This window comes from Artemia sp. Qi Xiang Cuo, chromosome 12 (genome assembly GCF_049724085.1).
Source record: "Artemia sp. Qi Xiang Cuo chromosome 12, ASM4972408v1, whole genome shotgun sequence".
NCBI lineage: Eukaryota > Metazoa > Arthropoda > Branchiopoda > Anostraca > Artemiidae > Artemia > Artemia sp. Qi Xiang Cuo.
The window spans coordinates 36,651,057-36,673,507 of NC_142805.1; the positions used below are offsets into that span (position 1 = coordinate 36,651,057).

The 22,451-nt window shown below is 34.6% G+C and overlaps 1 protein-coding gene across 1 annotated transcript; it reads right to left on the reverse strand.

Annotated features, from left to right (window-relative positions):
* Positions 1-1,667: 1,667 nt before the first annotated feature.
* LOC148946076 (E3 ubiquitin-protein ligase MIB1-like) lies at positions 1,668-10,938 on the reverse strand. The gene is made up of 4 exons (XM_089097595.1): positions 10,870-10,938; positions 8,882-9,047; positions 5,274-5,458; positions 1,668-3,228 (listed from the first exon to the last, which is right to left on the reverse strand). The coding sequence occupies exons 1-4, from the start codon at positions 10,936-10,938 to the stop codon at positions 3,088-3,090; spliced, it is 561 nt and encodes a 186-aa protein (XP_088953721.1). The 3' UTR covers positions 1,668-3,087.
* Between the last annotated feature and the right edge of the window lie 11,513 nt (positions 10,939-22,451).

Here is a 22,451-nt window from a genome sequence, read left to right on the forward strand (position 1 = left end):
AAAGTAAAGAGCTCTATTTAGCCAAAACTGAGCACAAATAAAGTCAAATAATCTTCCAAGCGTAAAACTACCACAAACAACAATGAATAGGTAATTGACAGTAAAAAAGAATAGAGATAACAATAAATAATTCAGTAAAACCCAAAACGAGCAAAAATTAGCACTATTAGGGTTTATAACCCCTGTATCTTCGCAACACCATATCACTATTTGTGCTTTACTGAAAACGAAAAACACTTGGAATGTTTTCACTTTTTTTACTTTCATAAATAAAAATTATCAAAACTTTAAGGAATAAATATCAGTATTTGTCAATTAAACTGACAATCCACGGTTGTGTGTTTTTTTGTTGTTGTTTTTTTTTCAGTAAAGCGCGAATTATGTTCTGGTCCTGAGAAGGCATGGAGGTTATCAGCCCTATTCATGTTAATTTCTGCTCGTTTTGAGTTTGACTCGGCTATTTTTTGTAATTTCTGTTCGTTTTTGGTTTCATTTATTTATTGATAGTGATTTTTGGTACTTTTACGCTTAGAAGATTATTTGACTTTCTTTCTGCTCATTTTCGGCTAAATAGTGGTCTTTACTTTTCTTTGAAAGACATGTTTTGTGGAAAAAGTGTTTTAAATTAATAACCATATAAATCGGTTGAGTGTCCTTTTGGAAGGAACATAAGATCCCCTTCTTGGAGCTATCGTTCCTAAAGTGCTCCACATTACAACTCTTCGCCACATGAACCTTAACATTTGAACCACATAAATATTTCCAACGACTCACTTGATAATCGAGTCTGATCGTTACGAACCTGTTGATATTCCGAGCAAGCATAAAATAGCAAGGTTAGGTGACGTTTTAGCTTCGATGAATCAATACTTAGCCAAAATATAACTTGAACTTTGGGTCCAGTATTTCAGTAACAGATGAATTCTTATTTTCATTTAAGAAATTTCTACTTTGCTATTATTCATTAAAACTGGACACAATAAAGTTTCAAGTTCTTTATTTATTTAACTTTAACTTAAAGGTAATGTTTTTTAAGGTTAATTACATCATCTTGTATATAAAGATGCAGTTTTTGACAAAAAGGTCATTATGCTTTAATAATATGTTATTTTCAAAAAGTATGTATATATAAGAAACAGCTTTCAAATATGGCCTTAAACATCTCTCTATGATGTTTCAGTGCCCCACTAGTGGGAGACTTGCTCAAGATCGGGGACTGAAATGCTTCTGAATGGGATTCCAATGGTGCACTTTTCGTTTCGACCTGACATCATTTTCGAGGGGTTTTAGGCTATTTTCGAAATTTCCATAAATTAGTCTACCCAATAAATCTTACCTTTTAATTAATCGAGATAATAGTTGCCATTTGTAAATCAGCTTCATATAGCGTTTAGCGATTCTTCCTTATTTCGAAAGTTTCTTCCATAACGCATTTTTAAATTTTCAGTTATAGTTGGCTAGGATTCGTTCTTTATTCGTTCTTTATAGGTTCGTTCTTTACTAGCTTCTCTCTCTTGTCCTCCGCTACTGATAAAATGCTCAGTTAATCATGTAATAATTTAGTTCTTCTGATGGCAAAGCATTTTGTCAAATAACAAACGGTTTCTTCTTTTCTGTTCATAGATCTGCCAAGACCAAAATTTTATATAATAACACTTTATTTGATTGCATTAATATTTGAAATAAACAAACTAAATTAAAGTAAATATACACTCTAAGGTTATAAAGAATACAATCAATTAAGGATAAATTCAATAAAATAAAACGCCATATTCTCAATAAGAGATTCTTGATTGAATAATCCTACCAAACTGTTCAATTATTAACCGCTATTAATTTACAAATAATGAATAGAATTATTTATGAAGGTGCACTCTATCACGCTATCTTTCTAAATTGCTTCGCCACCTCTGGATGTGGCCATTCATTTCATTTCTATGATGAAGATAACAGAGATGCTACCTACTAAAAAAAACAATGTTGCCATTGATTAATTACATGTTTCAGCCATAATGAATCCTGTAATTCAGAAGATCGCAGCCCGAACTGTCAGTAAGATAATTGAGGGGTTATTTGCTGAACTTCCACATAAAATAATAGATTGGGCGGTCGGAGGCCAGAGACATCTCTCTAAACATATCCTCGCGTCGTCTCCCTCCGCTTGCTTTGCTCCCTAGGGTCAGTAGCTTGGCCCTGGCAAATAACGGACTCGCGGTCCTCAACATTCGTATGCTTGAAACCATGATGTCACATTTCCTGTTGTTTTGTAGTATTTATTCATGCTCATGGTTCCAAAATTGTTCTGCGTATATTTTTACGTTTCTACCTTGAATAGTTTAGCTATAAGCAGAAGAAAGGCAGACAAAAGAGCGATTTTATCTTTCTATATGACATTATGTTTTAATATTATGTTAATTTCAAAATGTATGATATATAAACAGCTTTCAAATTTGCCCTTAAACATCCATGTATGATGTTTCAGTGCCCAATAGTGGGACACTTACTCAAGATCGGGGACTGCAATGCTTCTGAATGGTGATTCCAATGGTGGAATTTTCGTCTAAACCTGACATCATTTTCGGAGGGTTTTAGGCTATTCAAGTGTATGTCTGTCTGTTCAGTGATCTGCAGTTAACTATTATATATATATAAGCTGAAAACGCGATACATATTTAATTGCATCCATGGAAACCCCGGAGGATTCAGAAATCCGAAAAAATGAGTGGCAGCCAAAAAGCTTAAGTGGATGAATGATAAAATTATAAATATTATAGAAACTAATTGTTTTTTTTGTTGTTTTTTTTTAGGCGGAGATGAGGAGCACCATAGAGAGTAGAGGCTTATGTAAAAAAAAAGTATTATATTGAAAATAATAGCAATTTATAGGACAAATTGTAAAAATATAGAGATTTCGGGAGGGGGCACTGCCCAAATTCATTATAAGCAATGCAAAATAAGTCAAGAGTTGGGGGTTTATTGTGAGAATTGTTTGGACTTCCGAGAACCAGTCTAAAACACTAAAATTAGGAGAGAGGAAAAGAGTCAACTTCTGTGATGTCTAGCATACTTATTGGGGAGAGAACTGTATCAATATAATAGGATCCTTTTTTCCACAGATTTTCTACATATGGGGCATTCGCTCATCCTATCGCCACACATTTGACATGCTCCGTGTCCACATAAAAATATCATATTCTTCAGTCTGTCCAGACAAACAGGACACATCGTCTGGAAAAAAACAAACAAATTGATAAGATATCTGATACATACGGTCTACTTATACATACTAAGGAAGAAACATATGAAATTAAGGAATCATTTGGTATGCGTCCCCATAATAAATACTGATTTCTCAAAGTGGAATAAAGATTTAACCCCCATTGCTTTTGTCCAGAAAAAATTTGCTGAAATTAATACAATTACTTATAAAAACCATTTCCAAATCTTTGTTGACGGGTCCAAAATGAATTAGAAGGTAGCAAGTGGTGCTTTCCTTCCTCACCTCAACATTGCAATGGGTGAGAGATTGCATAATAATGTATCTATAATGTCTGCAGAGTTAAATACCATAATCATGGCATTAGAGCACCTTATGAATAACAAACCTTTCATTGCTAATTCAAATAATAATATAGTTTATGCTGACTCTTTGTCAAGCCTTGAGTTGCTGTCTTCAGGTCCTCAGTATAAGTTGGATATTGACACTTATCATTGTCTTAGTATTATAGATAATCTTGCTTCAAGTGGCATACGAACTTATCTTCAGAATATTCCTAGGCACTCTGGTATAAGTGGTAATCATCAGGTTGATGAAATAGCAAAAAAAGCTATAAATATTGACCAGCCAAGTGGGAGACCAATCCCCATTAGAGATATTTACCAATGGAGACTATCAGATATTATGTTTAATAAGAATAATCCTAATCTTTCCCCCTTTCCCAATAAGTATTTTTCTAAAATTTATCATAGAATTCGTTCTGGAACAAATGGACTAAATTTTCTTGCATTCTCGTACCAGTTTCCTAATTCAAGTGGTTCAGTTCCCCTCCCCCCTCTTTGCAGGTATTGTAATATGAATAATGAAACAATTGACCACTGCCTATTTGAATGTAATATGCTGACGTCTGCACAACATACCTTGCTTTGTAAACTGTTCAAATGCTTCAAACACCACAAAATCTCACTATCAGCCAAGAGCCTAACCAACTATACCTGCATACAGAGCATACAAATCGACATCTATCATCTTATATTTGAACTCCTTGAGTCGAAAGATCTACTGAAAGATATCTGAAAATATCTAATAAATAAGAGGCAACCAAGCCAGTAGCTCTGTAGCCCACAGAGTGAAGCAAAAGGAAAAGGGTTAAATAGTAACTACTGAAAAGCCCGCCTGCTGTGAAATAGAAGAAGCAGATGCGTTTATGAAACTTTACCTACTCATTTTATCAGGAAAACTTTTTACGTTCAATTTAGTCAAACTGAGGCTCGGAAATGTAAAAAAAAAAAAATTATCTTTTTTGCCAAAATGTTTCACTTTGTCCAGGATAGTTTAGGGCGATTTCCCCTGATATACGATAAGATAATCTACACCCTAGCTGGTAGAACCTAGCGTATGTACCAAGCAGGCAGCCGACTAACAAAGCTTTTTTAGCCTGCAATACATTCCGTATGATTTTGTTTGAACATGTCTAATATTCCGAAAATGTATCCTTCCGTATCGTCTTAAACATTGTTAGTACGCATATCTGTTTTGAGGTAGGCGGCAGATTTTCAAAAAAATAATAATAGGCAAGTAATATGGAAGACATAAGAAATAGAGAAAAAACCTTGAGAATCCGGCGCGGGAGGGGGGGGTCGATCCAGAAATATCATGTTGTTTTTTCTTGGTAAAACTGTGACATGCTTATTAAATTCAGCTATGTTCAAAGCAAACTTTGAACATTCGGAGCTACAAAAACATCACGAAGCATGCCAAATCTTTTTTTCAGGGGTTTCAGATTTTGTTGACGATAAAATGACAGTTCTCTTTCTTTTCTTTTAATTCGTTTGGTTCTCGTTCCGTATACAATCTGTAACTCCATAATTTATCTCAAAATATCACCAGCAATTCACCGTTTAAATCCATCAGTGCTCCTTGTTGGTATTAGCTTTTTGTCTGCCGCCTTTTTCCTGCGTAATATTGCCCATCTTAACGGTACAGAAGAGACAGTATAAAATTGAATTTAAAAAACTTAAATTTGAATTGAAAACGAAGAGGAAGTAGGGCTCACCTGTTCTTTAATATCTTGCAGTTGTTGTTGCAGTTTCACAAATTCCGGATTATTTACATCACGGCAGCCATTATTCATCAAAACTTGACGAACCTCTCCAGCGGAAGACAGTGGCATACTTTGCATAGAATTCGGTGGAATACGGCTCAGATTTGAAAGATTACAACGAGGCTCCGGAGAAGCCACTGAAAAAGAAAAAAAATGGATCAAGAACCTTGCGTGGCATAGAAATAGGCCACTTTTTCCTTATTAGACTACTAAGCATTACTTATTTAACTTTTTTTTCTCTACTCAGGCCAATAGGAAATGACCTTAGCAGTGATTTTTTCAAACTTATTACTTCCCAGGCATTAAGTGAAAAACGACAAAAAAACTGAGAAAACTTAGTTCACTGATGAGCTTAAAGTCTGTTTATATAATTACAAGAGTAAGACCTAAGACCTTAGTAGTTCAAAGCATGAGGTACCGCAGAGAAGATTGACTGATATCTTGAATTTGTTGACTGATTATTTGAAGTTGTTCTGAGGGAACTTACACAACCATATATATTTTAAAGTATTAGGACAAAATTGGGAGTTTTCAATGAAAAAGACCTCATTATGCAGTTGTTGGTTACAGCGGGTAACAAATAAGAAGAAAAAGAAAAGTGTATGGAAAATCAGCCGTAAGTAAGGTTGATACGGCACCAAATAGCTTAAGAAAGTGTAGCTTTCCTTTGAAGTAGTAGTTGTCTTTGGGGAATCCACAATTTGTTAATGTTTGAATTTGCATGGATAAAACGCGTCGCCATGCTTAATTCATTGGTTTTGCTTATTTATTTTCAATGTGACAACACTGACAAAAATGGAGTACTGCTCTAAAAAACTCATAATATTAAAACAATTAATACAAAAATCGTGGATATCCGAGATAAATAGACCTAATATGGGTCCACAAGATAACAATGTGTCCGTTTTAATGTCCTTGGTACTCTAAGGAGAGACGCAATACCAATGTAATGGAGCCACTACAGGCTACATTTTACTGATAATGCGTCTTCCTTAAGGATAAAAAAAAAACGGGCCTAGTATGGTATTTTAACCTTCTTATATGCTCATGTTGTTTCGATTAGCTATGGTCACGATCAGGTCCGCGCTATGACCTTATGGGACCCTAAAATGATTAAATTAGCCTACATGGCGCAGACGTCATCCTCGACCAGACCTTTCTTGAGCTTTTTTTCTTTCTTGAACTTACTGCATTTAAGCGACATTTACATGGCTAGAAGTAATGTTAATAGGAGTTCTTCTTTAAAATAGAGTTTTCAATTACAAGACCACACATTTGGAACCTTTATTTTTATCAGGTTTTGACCCTTACACACTTCTCAACTTTAAGTCAAAGTTTTATTTTTGTTAAATAGATCATTCATAAATATGAAAATTGTAATCATTTAACTCATTATTAAATAAATTAATCAGAAGTAAATTAGCAGGCCCTGAAGTTGGGTGTGGGCTGTCTTTAAAACAGGACAAGAAGGTCCAATTCCCAACGATAATTTTTTTTGAAGCAACATAAGTTATTCTTAATGTAATTTATTCTTATAAATAAAAATAAATAAGATATATAAGATCAAATGACGAATAACTACTGCTACAAACAACTAACTGCAGCACCAAGCCGCCTGAAGCTAACACAGCTAAACACGCTCCTACTGTATCCCAATCTATTTAAAGCCCACCTCTTTACGCCCTCCCGAGATTTCCCTTAAATCCTCCCTTGCGATCTCTTCCTACCCAACTCGGCAACGACCTACTTTCCGTTTGGCCCTAGATGGTTGGCCCAAAAGGACGATCTTGGGCAATCTGTCATCCTTCATTTGCAGATCGAATCTTAGCCATCTCAACCTTTCTCTTATTATAGCCTTAGAAAAAGGGATATAACCACATTTTCCCACAGGTTACCGTTTAAAATATGGTGAGTCAGAGTCAGGTGGGTACCCAAAATAATCTGTAGGTAGTTCCTCTTGAAAACATCTAAGAAATTCTACGTCTTTCGGAACGCCGACATTTCAGAACCGCACTTCCCCGTTTTTATCACGGTAGCATCCAAATATTCTAATCTTGGTTCGAAGACTTATTTTCCTATTCTTCCAAACTTTTTTCAACTGTGAAAAAACACCCTGGGCCTTGGCTATTAAAATTTTAGCATATTCAATGCATCCACCAGCTTTACTAATAGTACTACCTAGGTAAGCGAACCTATCTACTTGAACTATCTCACCTTCACTTGTTCCCAGTCTAAGCGACTTCTTGACATTAATTCTGCTATTCTTGTACCCCGAGTTCTCTTAAAATGTCTAAAAAATCATTTATTTTGCAAACATTTTCATCTAGGACGTTTAAATCATCAGCACAATCTTAGTCTAGGAGAGTTTTACTTTCCTATTTGATTCCATACCCTCCCATAGCCTTTGCCGCGTTCCTTAGGAAAAACTCCGTCAAGATTATCCATATAAATGGGATAGAGCGAACCCTGCTTAACTCCTGATTCAATACGAAACCAGCTACTAACCTCCTTTCCTACCTGAACCCCAGCAATGTTATTCTCGTACACAGCATTTATCTTGTATACCAAACAAGAATGGGACTTTTGCTAAAGCTCTTTTATCGGCTGAATCAAACCCTTTCTTGTAACCTATAAAGCTAAGGACTAAAGAAGTCTGAGGAATCAGGCACTTCTCAATTATTAATCTAAAAGTAAAAATTTGGTCGACACATCCTCTGCGCTTTCTAAAACCACACTGTTCTTCTCTTAACACTTTATGTAGTTTCCTTTCATAGCAATTGCAAATAAAAATTTCTTTTAAAGAGATAGTTTTATTTTCAAAATACTTCTCACAAGCAAAAATTGCCGAATTTGCATTTTTAGCCTTTTTTAATTTTTAGTATATCAATTTTGACAAGAAAGATACTTTTTGGGGAGGGGGCAGGTGAATTAGTGAGAAAATCATAGTAGCAGTAGCAAGCAATTCAATATCGGGATGTAAATTTGAACCATTCATCTCGCAATTACCTTCTCGAACTTGATTCAACCCGAGACCGAATCTTCTGTGGTTGTTGATTTTTTGAAACAAAAAAGATATTATGTTAAATACATACAAATAAGCTTAAAAAGTTGAAGAATTTTTAAAGAAAAACTAGACTGATTTATTTTTTTATTTCTGCTCCTTTTCTAGTTTATTTGGATTTTCAGATGTTCTTATATAGTAGATTAATACTATCAATGGAAGCTTCAGTGGCGTCAATTCACGAAAATGGGGTGAGGGGCAAAATTGTTTATTTAAATACAGGAAGGGGGGATTTGTCGTTTTTTTAAATTTTTAGAAGGAAATACAAAAAAAGTATATTTACAATAAAAACATCTTCCAAAAAATTATTTTAAAAATAATTAGGGGAGGGGGAGGGCAAAATATCTAGGGAGCACATGAGCCCCCTTCCCCCAAATGGAAGAAACTGGGACGGTTTCATTTCAAATGCATTACCAATTAGATGTTAGTTCACTTTCAGCGGAATATAAAGCTGAAAAAAGTATATGATAAACCGAATTTTTATGGAGAGGAGAATTACCTGGCTCAGGTGCATTTAGTGACACCAGTATAGATTTGTCAATTGGCATTCTACATTGAACACATTTTTTCATGATGGAGGAACAGCTTTGGCAAGCACACATATGACCACATGGACGGAAAAGCACAGAAGCCTTCTTGTCGGAGCACACTACACATTCTTCTATCTAAAAGGAAAACAAACAAATTAAGACACATCGGTGATCTTTGTCTTGAACAGCGAGGAAAGTCTATTGGCTTGAAAAACAAGGAAAGTGGCTGAAACCACGATACTCTGCATCGAAAGCATTTTTTTTTTCGTATTTGTTCCACTGTTAGCGGGGTACTGGAACATAATAGAGACATGTTTATTTGTTCATTTTAAAGGAAATTGCTATGCTGTATTGCCTTTTGGAATTAACAAAAAACAATTTTTTGCGAAAAACTGCATTTTTGTAAGCAAGATGTAGGAAGAATGAGAATTATCCTAAATATGAACTAAACTTTAGCGTAAAAAGAGAAAATTCTAGCGTACATTTTTGTGAATACATAACCCTTGAAAATACAGAAGAAACTGACATAATTTATGTTGCTCAGTTTTTGGTCAGCTATACTTTTCTATCCTACTGTTTATGTTGCATATAGGCTGTTTATAATGCCAGCATTCAGTGTTATGAAGCTATCGCTCCTTACTAGAACTAGCTAAAGAGCAAAATATGCTTTTATTATCTTAACTTTAATTACTATGTGCCATAATTTGTTCTTTACTAGGTTTCAGCTATATCTGATGAAAATTAAATAGGCCCCATTTATAATGAACTATATAGATCCTTCATGTAATACAAGGTTGCTAGCTACCGCTGCAACCCAGATCCAATTAATATAATTCTATAGACGTGCTGTTTTAATGTTAAAAATAACACATTCTATATAACTAATTGCTATGTAATAAAGTTCGGTCATAACTATAATTTTCGTAAAAAAATTTATTATATTAAAAAAAATGAATAAAAAAGTCAATAGATGTGGCAATTTCCTTTAAAATGAGCCATTAAACAGCTTACTACGATGGTCCAGTGCTCCGCTACCTGAGGAAAAAAAGATGTTGTCTATGCAGAATGTCGTGGTTGCATTCACTTTTAATATTTTTCAAGCCAATATATTTTCCTCTTTATTAAGGCCAAGGAAACGTAAGTGTCTTGTGAAAGTGTTTCTGGCATTGTGGTTCTAATAGTGTACTTTGTACTGTTTTGATCTGACTCTATTTTCAGGACTTATGAGTTGTTATATTTCTTAGTTTTTGACGTGATCGTCTCTTACTAGGTTAGTTACCGCTGCAATCCGGACTATAAACCACAGGAAAAAGCCTAAGGCTTTATCTCATTTTGGATTATCAAAAGACGAACCATGGGAGTAAAGCAGGCAATTCCATCAAATATGGTGTCATACCAAAGAGAAGCAACCTTAAGAAAAATTGTGTTCTATTATTTTGTCAAATACTAAGAGTTGGCCGCATCATCATGCATCAAATGTGTAGTTTTTAGTGTAAAATTAGTTTTACTCTAAAAATTATTTCTGCTTACTTATGAAAGCAACTAGATGTAGTAATTTCCTTTTAAATGAGTCATTAAATATCTTTTTATCATGTTCTTATAGCCCGCTAGCGCTGGTGAAAAACAAAACGAAAAAAACGGGAGACACATCAGTACTACAAATGCCAAAAAGTTATTTTCTTTGTTTTCAAGGTGGGGGAATCAAGGACAAATTATTACTATTGAAAAAAAATATATCCGTCTTAGTTCAAAAGTTAATTTTCTTGCTGTGGGCCAAATTTTTATGTCACTACTTAGAAAGGAGCAAAGGGAAAAATATCTTTTTTTGCTGACGGGGCGAGGGGACCGCCTCGTATCTTAAGCTTTTATCAACTTCAGTCCAACTTCGATTCGGAACTGCACAAAAATCACACTTTGTGGCCCCAGGTAAAAAGGACAACAGAGGTTAGACACTTACCACTTTCTTGCAATAAGCCGAAATCGGTAGACTAAGGATAAAAGGGCAGAGCGAAAGTCTTGCTCTCATGGCACAATGCACAAAGACGAATTTAAGAGGAGAATAAAAAAAACGATTTGATTGCTTGGCTAGGGAACACCTCTGGCAAATCAATGTATACAAACCTGAGGCTAACCTCTTTTGACCTTTTGATCTGGGTCCATAATAGGTCTTATTTAACCAATCATAGTGGCAAAATTGCGACTTTCAATTGGCACAATTTTTTTTTCTGAAAATTGACATGCCATACTAACATTTTCTTCTGTGAAAGAACTACCTAGATAGATCTTGACCTTGGGGAATTTTTTTTCCCCTACCGGTGCCCTTAATATATTTTCTGAAATCTCTGTCAACTGAAATTAGAGACCAAATAACCAGAAAAAAACCTGTCAAAATAAGTTTTACAGTTAGACAAGGGAAAGTGAATATCAACCATATCATTACTATTCTTAAATGTTCTAATCTGGGTTAATTTTGCATTGTATTTGATCTCCTAATTGTATCAATTTTTAATGCAGCAATTGCTTAATTAATTAGCTGCATTGCAGGTCAATTGATATAGGCTGACAGCAAATTTCAATTGAACTTTGAGAGTGATCTTAGCAAGATATCCAACTAAATATATTGTTATTTTGGACTTAATTTTTTAGTAAAGTATTTTTTTTTTCCTTTGTATGGTTTGGGGGCACCTATTCACAAACTGACTCGGCAAAAATAAATGAATGTCAGCACAGCTAAATCTAGAAAATTTACACAAAAAGGTTATTTCCTTGTGCAAATCAGGGTAATTTTCCTGTACAAGGTTTTCGACCATGCTGATTCCAATGGTGCAGTTAGTTTTCGTTTCGATCAGACGCCAGTTTCAAAGAATTCTAGCTTTTTTTTTTAAATCACCATAGTTTTTTTTTTGTTATAAATTTTTATTATTAAGGCGAGAGGAAAAAATAGTTACCATTCCTGAACCACTGTCAGATTGAAATTGTTTCCTCATTAGGCAGTTTTTTTCAAAGCGCACTTTTTAACTTTTGATTACTATAGGCAGTAGTTCGCCTTTTCCTAGGTTGCGTCCCTGAAAATTCCCCGTTGTTCTTCTTGATTCCATGGGCGTACACAGCTTCTTGTCTAGGGGGGGGGGGCGATTATGTGATGAAGGGCAGGGGGGGTAGCTGATATTGTCAGTTCACAAAACCTTACATTACCAGCAAGTTCTATTATACCTATGAAATTTTTATATAAATCTTTATAAGTAGTCACCAAAAGTCATCAATAGGCTTCAGCATTAATCTTCTTGGATTAGAGCTAAATATTTCCAAGGCACTATTGATAATTGCTTCTTATTTGACTTTTGTTCTGTCATTTCGGCTGTTTATTTCCAACTTTTTCAACCATCTACCTTTTATCAACTGCTTTTTTAGCCATCTACCTTTTTTTAACCTTCTACTTTTTAAACCATTCAGCCATATCTAGTGTAAATTTGAAGTTCAAGGGGGGGGGGACCACAAAAACGAATCCGAAACTTGAACTCATGTTTCACTTTAGTTTCATTCAACATAAGCAATGATCGAACCACCCATAGTCTTAATGTTTTCAGCTTCAAGGTAATTTGACAAATTTATCACAAAATTAATTTAGTGGTACATCCATCCCAAACCATTGAAGGTGCTTCACTGAAGATGAACCACCTTATTATGACCAAATGTACTTTTTAAATCCCGATGAAGCTTTTAAAGAGTGCCTTGCACATTCTTTAAATTGTGAGATCTATCCTAACCCAGCGGATCTTTTAAAAGAAAAATTGGGAGACACAAACAACTATGCCAGGTTACATGAAAATGTAGTAAGTGGAGGATGATGTAAATCGAAGTGCTGCTTCACTAGGACAACAGCGTCCAAGCAAGCAGCTCATTTTCACTGTGCCAGATGGTGTCGATTATAGAAAGTTCAACCCTCCTACACAGAATGATGTATGCACTGTTCTTACTTTTAAATATAATTTACTATGGGACATGATCATCTCTTACTATTATCATATATGGTTCTAATAAAAGTATGACGACATTTATTATCTAGTTACTGGTATATGAAAATGAAGTTCTCTGTAAAAATATTGATTTTATTTTAATATTTTTGTTAATTACAAAAGCACGTAGATGTGACAAATTCCTGGTGTTAATAACGTAAGCTACTACAGTGTTACAGAAAAATGCAGTTTTCCGTAGAAAATTGATTTTATTTTAAAAATTATTTTTTTAGAGTTGTTATCCATTAAACAACTCTAGGATTTTACAGTGCCAAGCTATCTGAGGCGGAAAAGAAAGAAAAAAGACAAAAAAAGATGCTGTATATGCAGAATATCGTGGTTACAGCCACTTTTCTTGATTTTCAAGCCAATGTATTCCCCTTGTTTTTCAAGCCAAGGGACGGTAAGTTCTCTATATAGGGGCTTCGGACAAGGCGGTTCTAATACCGTACTTCTTGTTTTGACTCGATTTTTAGGAGTTATGGGTTATTATATTTCTTAGTATTGGACATGATCATCTCTTACTAGGTTCCTAGCTACCACTCTGATTGTGATTGTGGAAATTTTAATCCTATGCAAGAATTTACTTTTGTAGAATCTAAGGTTTATTTACCAGGGTTGAATCCTTTCCTAGTATGGCCTTTGATTTGTTTTTGTTTTGATGAAGTGATTATCGTTAAACAACAAGTGACGAACAACAAGTGATAAACAATAAAGTAAACGAGATACGAAAAGGGTTTGAGAAGTCAGTGGGTGTTGGTATTTTGTCAGTGTTGGTAGCTTGGCTTAGATGTGAGTACAGTACAGATGGGAGTACAGTACAGATGAGTACAGTACAGATGGGAATTTTTTTTTTTTTAATACCTTTAATTCTTATTTCAGTAACAAAGATTGAAGCAAATATTATACTTTTATTATTAGTTATAAATCTCTTTTCAGATGTCTCTCAAAAATGAAATAATAAAACTAAAACTCTAATTCTTTTAATAAATAAAACCTTTGCTCTTTTCTAACCCTTGTGTTGTGTTCATTTTATATTCAAATCTCAGGAACAGGTTCTAGCACTATTTCTTGCACTTCTTTTATTTATTTATTTTTATATATGTATTAACCGGCAGACTTTGACGTCTGCTCTAAATCTAGCTAATTCTCCAGAGTTTGTTTGAACCGGTTACAGCTATGAAGACGAATATAAAAAAAGCTTTAGCCTGAGTGAGAAGCAAAGCTGGCATACGCCTTTTTTAGGATAGTATAGAATGATGTAATTTTCACTTGTTGATAGATAGTCTATCATCCATCCATCTTAGGGCAGAACTAAGGTTATAGAACTTTATAGATTTTAGTCATAGAACTTAAGGGATGATCGTGATTTTTGGGTTGACTCATGACGGAAAATGTCGACTGGACTTGTACGCAAAAGGGAGTGAGATTTCAAATGAGCTTATAAAAAGCTTCCAACGATATTCTAGTTTCTCATTAGCGCCAAAGAATTGTTCACCGTCTTCATCAGTGTCCTTAAAAGCATTGTCTATGACACTATTAACTACCCTAACACAAGTGTTTGAAGCTTCGTCTCTACCTAGTAGCTACAGAAAAGCTGAATTCATTAGTATGTTCCTTCAGTAGATTGATTAAAAAAAAGAAGTTTTTTTCTGATAAAAATAAAGACTGAAGTTGCAGCTTAAAACTAATAAAAATTACTGCTTCGCTGTTTTCGCAACATATATCTGAAGGACTATTTAAAATAAACTGTTTCGTGACATACCCTGTATTTCAAGATTCTGGAAAACTAGCGCTTTACATAACATTGATCTTGCATGATTTTTTGAGAATTGAATTTTATAGTAGAACTTGTCGATATCGTAGCCGGTAAAAGGCTACAGCGAGCATTAAAACTTGATCTTTTATTTTTTGCAGTCAAAAGATACAAGTGTTACATCGTATTGCATATGAAGATGCTGTTTTTGTCAAAAATCACATTTTATTTTAAAACTAACTTTTGTTACTTACAAAAGGTACTAAATAGCACTTTTCCTTAAATTGATCCCTCAATCATCTCTCTATGTATTTATAAGGGAAAACATGAAAAAAGAAGCAAAACAAAAAAGGACATATCCTTGCTTCCCACGCAAAAAAAAAGGATTTTTCTTCTTACTTAAGATAGGGTGCTGTAATTCTACCACACGGGGTATTCGGCTATGGAGAATCCAATGGCGCAGTATTCGATGCAACGTACTTTTTAATGGGTTTCAGGCATTTTTTCAAATTTGCATATATGTGTCTTCGCAATAAACTTGAGCTATTAAGATTAATCGAAATATGAATTACCATTCCTGAATCAGCTTCAACTGGCAATTCTTCCTCACTTGAAAATTATTTTTTTCAAAGAGCGATTTCAAAATTTTCGGTTACTATAGGCTTGGAAACCCTGCTATAGTGTAAAACTGGTTTCATAATAACAGGAGAGCCCTTAAGTCTGCCTGCCGCATATGAGACAGAATTGCAAAAGAACTGAAGTTTAACGGATTTAAAGAAAATATAACAGATGGGTAATTTAGATTACTATTTTGATAATTGTTTTAGATTACTAATGCATTAACTAATCATTATGAGAACCGTACCAAAATAATAAATGGGTAGACTCCCGCGAGGAAAGATCTTGCTGGCTTTTCTGCATTGAAATACCTTGAGAAAAAAAAAAAAATAACAGTATATTTAGCTAAATGACACCCCAGCATATGCAGCGCCCACAACCCTTGTCACCATAACAACACCAAGGTGAGCAGATAAACAGCCACCATAAGTTTGACTTAAGAATATATGGTCGGAACTTGGGCCAGATATGGAAAGCTCTTGAAAAAAAGCTTCGGAAAACGGTGATGGTAACACGACATAAAAAGTACATCAAGCTCATAAAAGCTTCCGCTGTCCGTAATCTATTATAAACTAATACATCTATGACTGAAACGCACAATGGTACTTTTTCATAGCTTGCGTTCCATTTCATTGTAACCTGAGAAAGAGGATGGCCCCCTTCTTCTTACCGATTGAATCTTCTGCTATCTGTAATCTATTATAAACTAATACATCTATGACTGAAACACACAATGGCATTTTTTCATAGCTTGCGCCCCATTTCATTGTAACCTGAGAAAAAGGATGGCCCTCTCCTTCTTACCGATTGAAGCTTCCGCTATCTGTAATCTATTATAAACTAATACATCTATGACTGAAACGCACAATGGCACTTTTTCATAGCTTGCGTTCCATTTCATTGTAAACTGAGAAAGAGGATGGCCCCCTCCTTCTTACCAATTGAAGCTTCCTCTTCAATTGGTAATTGAAGCGGAATCGCTTCAATTCCCTCAAGGTTCTGTTCTTGGGCCGCCTCTATTTCTGATTTATGTTAATGACCTTATAGTGGCGGTTACGAGACAGAAACCTACAGTCTGCTGTCGGCTATGTCATCCTGAAATTTTTAATGATCAACAGTCAAAATCGCCTTCACAGGATGAGGACACTCTCGTCGCATTCGCAGATGACAGTACCCTTGGTACTGTAGTAAGAAAGGAGCCAGAGATGCATCCCAACCTAGTGGACCTTTTTGATAGAGTTATACTTTGGTTTGATGCTAACTGCCTGGCCCTAAATGTTGCTAAGTCGAGTTTTCTAAGATTTTCACGTATTTCTCAGGCTTGCCCTCAGTTATCTGAAATCCATCTGTCTAGGGGTTCTCTTAGTAGACCTAAGGATCGGTATGTCCGATTTCTAGGTATTCTTCTGGATGTATTCTTCTAGGTATTCTTTTAAGAATCATATTGGTCTAATTAAAATGAAGATCTCCAGGAGTCTTGGAATTTTGAGGAAGCTTAAACATATCTTTCCTGGATCGATTCTAAGAATTATGTTTCATTGCTTAGTCCAGTCTTACGTCTCTTATTGCCCTACGATAACGATATGGATGTCAACTTTTTCTTCTCTTTTGAAACCACTGTCTAAGATATATGATAAAGCAAGAATCCTTATACAGGAAACAAATTATTCTGCACCTAAGCCTTTACTTGATTTGCAGTCGCTTTACATTTTGTCGTGTGCGTCTTTCACTTTTCTTCAACTCCATGGGGATGTTCCTGTGGTCCTAAGAGCTACTCCATCTTTCGTCACTGATCAGTCTACGTATCATCTTCGTAATTCAAGCAACATTAGTCACATTACCATTCCATTTACTCCATCAGTGAGGTCAGATTTTAATCCGCTGACCGCATGTCATATGGTATGGAATACCCTACCTGAATCAGCTCGAAAATGTCACTCGTTTGGTACCTTCAGAAGAACTGTAAAAGATATTTTAATGTCAAGATGAATTATGTTTAATATAGTTTTTTTTTTCTTTTTTAAAGTTGTTTATAGTAATATTATTATTATTATGTTAAGATCTTTTGGGTTTTTTTTTTTTTTTATGTTATGATGGGGTGGACGTCTCTGGGTCGAGTTGGATATTTTGTTATGAGTGGTGTTTACCATATGTGCAGCATCTCGCCTGGCTTGGTTTCGTCAGATTTTGAGTGGTGGGCGACAGTTTGTCATCAGTATTAGTGATATTTAGGTATGTTTTTTTCTTTTTTTCTCTCTGCTTTTCCAGGCCATGGAGCCCTGCGGGGGGAATATGTTGTAACGTTTTTTTTCCTTTCTTTTCTTTATTGTGTTTAATTATATGTGGAAGGTTTTTTTCCTTTTTTTTGTGTTCGTTTATTGTTTAATAAAATGAACTCTGAACTCTGAACTCTGCTATCTGTAAACTATTATAAACTAATACATCTATGACTGAAACGCACAATGGCACTTTTTCATAGCTTGCGTCCCATTTCATTGTGACCTGAGAAAGAGGATGGCCCTCTCCTTCTTACCGATTGTAGCTTCTGTAAAATTCAAGTTTAATTTGGTGTAAATATGATAATTTTCATAGTTTATAATACTACGTAATCCAGCATCTATCGCAGTGGCCAAAATGTTCCACTTCTTGTGCATGATGGTTATCAAACAGTTCGTGGTAACGAACTGTAAGTAAGGAGCGACCCAGCTCAATGGTAACCGAAACTCTAAAAAACGGAATTTTGATACCAATAGATACATCAAAAGAATCAAATTTTAATTGTGATTTCAAATATATAAGTTATATAAGTTTGATCTTACCAATCAAAAGTTACGTGCCAGAGAGAATTTGGATGATTTTGGCAAAAAGGGGGAAGGACCCCCTAAAAATTATAGAACCTTAATGAAAATCACACCATCATATTCCGCGTACCATAAAACTCTACTGTAGAGGTTTCAAGCTCCTATCTACAAAAATGTGGAATTTTCCATTTTTTGCCAGAAGAAAGATCACGGATGCGTGTTTATTTATTTTTTTGTTTTTTTTTCTTCTTTTTCCCAGGGGTGATCGTATCGACCCAGTGGTCCTAGAATATCGTGGGAGGGCTTATTGGAACGGAAATTAAAAGTTCTAGCGTCCTTCTGCAGTGACCAAAAAAATGAAGTGCAACGAGGCTCCCTCGAATGCTCATTTTCTTCCCAGTGACCCGATCGAAATTTTGAGAGCGATTTTGTTCAGCATGTTCGAAAATATTATAACTATGTTTTAGGATGACTTAATCCCTTGAAGCCCCCAGGGGGAGGGCTGAAAGTTATGAACTTTACCCGTTGTTAACATATAGCATTGGTTATTGGGAAGTATACAGACGTTTTCAGGGGGAATTTTTTCTGGTAGTGGGGGTGGGGGTGGGTCGGGGGTTATATGGGAGGATCTTTTCATGAAGGAAGTTTTCATGTGGGAAGGGACATTGCTATGAAGGGGGCGCCAGATTTCCCAGCATTATTTAAAAAAAAAATCAGAAATTAAATAAAAAAAAAGAAGTTTTTCAACTAAAAGTAAGGAGCAACATCAAAACTTAGAACGAACAAAAAAAATTAGCTATATGATTGGGTTCACCTTCTAGTCAATTCCTCGCTCTTTAAGCCAAAGATTTTTTAGTACTTTCATAAGAGCTTTTTATTCTAATTAATGGCCTTTGTGATTAAGCGGTCATTTTTAAAGAATTGGAACAAAATTCGAACTTTAGCTTAAAGAGCAAGGTATTGACTAGGGGGCATACCCCCTAATATACGTATTAAAAAAATATGAATATAGAAGTTCGTTACGTAAGTTAATTCGTAAGTTACGTATATTTATTATTAATAAAAACGTTCATAAATAAAATTCAACAAGTTTCGTGAAAGCCATTTAACCAAAAAAAAGTAAAATTAATATACAAATTTTGTTTTAATTATTCATGCACGGTGACCAAAATCAAAACCTGCATTAATTCAAAAACGTTCACAAATGAAATAAAAAAAAAAATTTTTTAACTGAAAGTAAGGAACGACGTTAAAACTTAAAACGAACAGAAATTATTCCGTATATGAAAGAGGCTGTCCCCTCCTCAACGCCTCGCTCTTTACGCTAAAGTTTGACTTTCTCACATCTCAATTTTTTTTAAACAATAAAATTTTGTTTTAATTGCAAATTTTTTTAATTAACTTTAACGAAAATCCCACCATCAGATTCAGCTTATCAAAGAACATTATTAAAGAAGCTTCAAACTCCTATCTGCAAAAATCTGGAATTTTGCATTTTTAATTAACTTTAACGAAAATTACACCATCACATTCAACTTATCAGAGAACCCTATTAAAGAAGTTTCACGCTCTTATCTGCAAAAAGGTGGAAATTTGCATTTTTTGCTCGAAGAAAGATCACGATGCGTGTTTTATTTTTCAGGGGTGATCGTTTCGACCCAGTGGTCATAGAATATTGTGAGAGCGCTCATTCGAACGGAAATTAAAAGTTCTAGTGCCCTTTTTAAGTGACCAAAAAACTGGAGGGTAGCTAGACCCCCTCCCACGCTCTTTTTTTTTACCAAAGTCACTTGATTGAAATTTTTAGATAGCCATTTGGTTCAGCCTACTCGAAAAATGTAAAAACTATGTCTCTAAGGATGACTTAACCCCCCACAGTCCAAACTGGAAGGGCTGCAAGTTTCGAACTTTGCCCATTGTTTACATATAGTACAGGTTATTGCGAAGTATACAGATATTTTCCGGGGGGAAATTTTATGGTAGAGGGGGGGGGGGCTGGGGTTTGGGGTTTACATGGGAAGATCTTTCCATAGAAGAATTTTTCATGGGGAAGGGAATTTTTCATGAAAGGGGGTGCCGGATTTCCCAGCATTATTTAAAAAACGATCAGAAATTAAATTTAAAAAAAAATGTTTCTTCAACTGAAAGTAAGGAAGAGCATGAAAAGCTTTACTAACAGAAATTATTGCATATTGCATATATTAGGGGGTTCTCCCTGTCGTCAATACCTCGCTCTTTACGCTAAAGTTTTTCTTAGTACTTTCAAAAGAGATCGTACACTGAGATCGGTCTGGGTACAATGTATTATTATTATTATTTTTATTTTTTTTAGACCAGGGCACTTCGTATCAAAGGAGATGTCGTAGGAACTTTGAAAATGGCTCATTTTCTTCAAAATAGAAAGGACTAATTTCCTTTTTAATGGTCGAAAGTGATTCGAGGGCAACTAGTCCCCCCCGGGGCTTTTTATTATGAAATCAGAATGAAATTTTTTTTTTAATTTTATAGTTTATTTATTGTGATAATTACAGAACTTATTGCAAATTTAAAGTGATAAATTTGTACCCCCCGCAAATTTGAACCCAATTTGAACCCCCTCCCCCCCCCCCGAAATTTTTGACCGAGTCGAAAATAAGTCGAAAATTAGTAAAACCTAGGTAAAAATCAGTAAAATTAGTCAAAAACTGAGTAAAAAACGATCAGCAATTAAATGTAAAACAAGTTTTTTTTTAACTTTCGTCAGAGATATTTATTCTAATTAACGGCCTTTGTGATTAAGGAGTAATTCTTAAAGAATTGGAACACGATTTGAACTTAACTTAAAGAGCGAGGTATTGACTAGGGGGGAACCCCATCACATAATTTATAAAAATATATGAATATAAAAGTTCGTTACGTCACTTAATTTGTAAATTATGTCATAACCAAATTTGGAGATAGACATTTAGCAAAAGAAAACTGAAATTTTTATGCAAATTTTTTTTACTTATTCAATGACGGTGAGCCAAAATAAAAGCTGCACTAAATAAAAAACGATCAGAAATTAAATAAAAAAAACAAGTTTTTTAAACTGAAAGTAAGGAGCGACATCAAAGTTTAAAACGAACAAAAATTATTCCGTATATGAAAGGGGCTGTCCCCTCCTCAGCGCCTCGCTCTTTACGCTAAAGTTTTTTTTTGTTTAAAAAATAAAGTTTTGTAATGGGACAGATTCTCAAAAAATATACATCAAAATTCTCCAATTAAAGTTACCCCAATAAAGTAACATCACCCAAGAATATGAATCCGAAAATTCTAGTAACCTACAAATCAAACAAATATCAAGCGTTCAATTTAAAAATACTGAAATAAACGTAGTTAATTAAACAAAAAATCTTTCCCACAGAAAATGTAATAAGTAAATCCGACCCCCCATCTCCAAAGTATTCAATAAATATTAGCCTGACCAACTCTTATACGACAGGTGACTAACACCTGTGTTGAAATAATAAGAGCTCGAAAATACCAAATAAACAAGAGAGTAAGATTTACAATACAAAAAAGTAGTCACTCGAGATGCAAAATATATTTGCTTAAGCTATTTGCATTGTTCTGGAGAATAAATTTAAAACCAGGTGTTTTAATGAAATTAAATTTTATTATCATTTACAAATTTTCAAATAAATAAAATATAAGTCTTCTTAAAATTAAGCGACACCCTGCTGGGAAAATCTTACAATATAAAACTTTGATCGTTCGAAAACATTCCAAAGTGATATCTTAAAAGTCATAAATTAAGCAACACCTGCTAGCAGAATATTGCAGTGTAGAATTTTTAATTGTTAGAAAAATTCCAGAGTGACATCTTAAAAGTCATAAACTTGAATTAAACCCAAGCAGCCCATTGGTGCAAGCCTGCCCAATAGTGATGTAGGGCAAATAATGCAACCAATAAGAGTTGTAAAATATGCTTTTAGCGACGCCTAAACGTAATCTCCGGCAAAATCGCAGAGGATAGATAGTTAGGACTTAGCAATTTTGCGCCAGTCTATTTTCAGTCTATTTTCAGTCTATTGTCAGTCTTCTACAGCCTTAGTTTGAGTTCAGTTTGAGTCTTACACCATGATTGTGTTGTAATAAACTTTTGAAGTGTACAAACTTTGAATCATCTCCTGTGTTGTTAATTTGTTGATATAACAAAGAACTCTACGACTATTATGTAAGTACAATAAATTAATCATTACTTTATTTTACTCTCTTGTGTTAATATTTCTCAAGCTCGACAGTCCTTGTGGCTCCACTCGCTCCTAAGGGAAACTGAAACTCATCAATCTGATTTCGAATCAGTATGGCCGTTAATACAAGCTCC

Coding starts and splice junctions, on each gene's coding strand:
- LOC148946076 (XM_089097595.1), bottom strand. CDS start 10,938: ATGAGAGCAAGACTTTCGCTCTGCCCTTTTATCCTTAGTCTACCGATT. Junction 9,048..10,869: donor CGGCTTATTGCAAGAAAGTG/GTAAGTGTCTAA, acceptor TTTTCCTTTTAG/ATAGAAGAATGTGTAGTGTG. Junction 3,229..5,273: donor TGCAAGATATTAAAGAACAG/GTGAGCCCTACT, acceptor GTTTTTTTCCAG/ACGATGTGTCCTGTTTGTCT.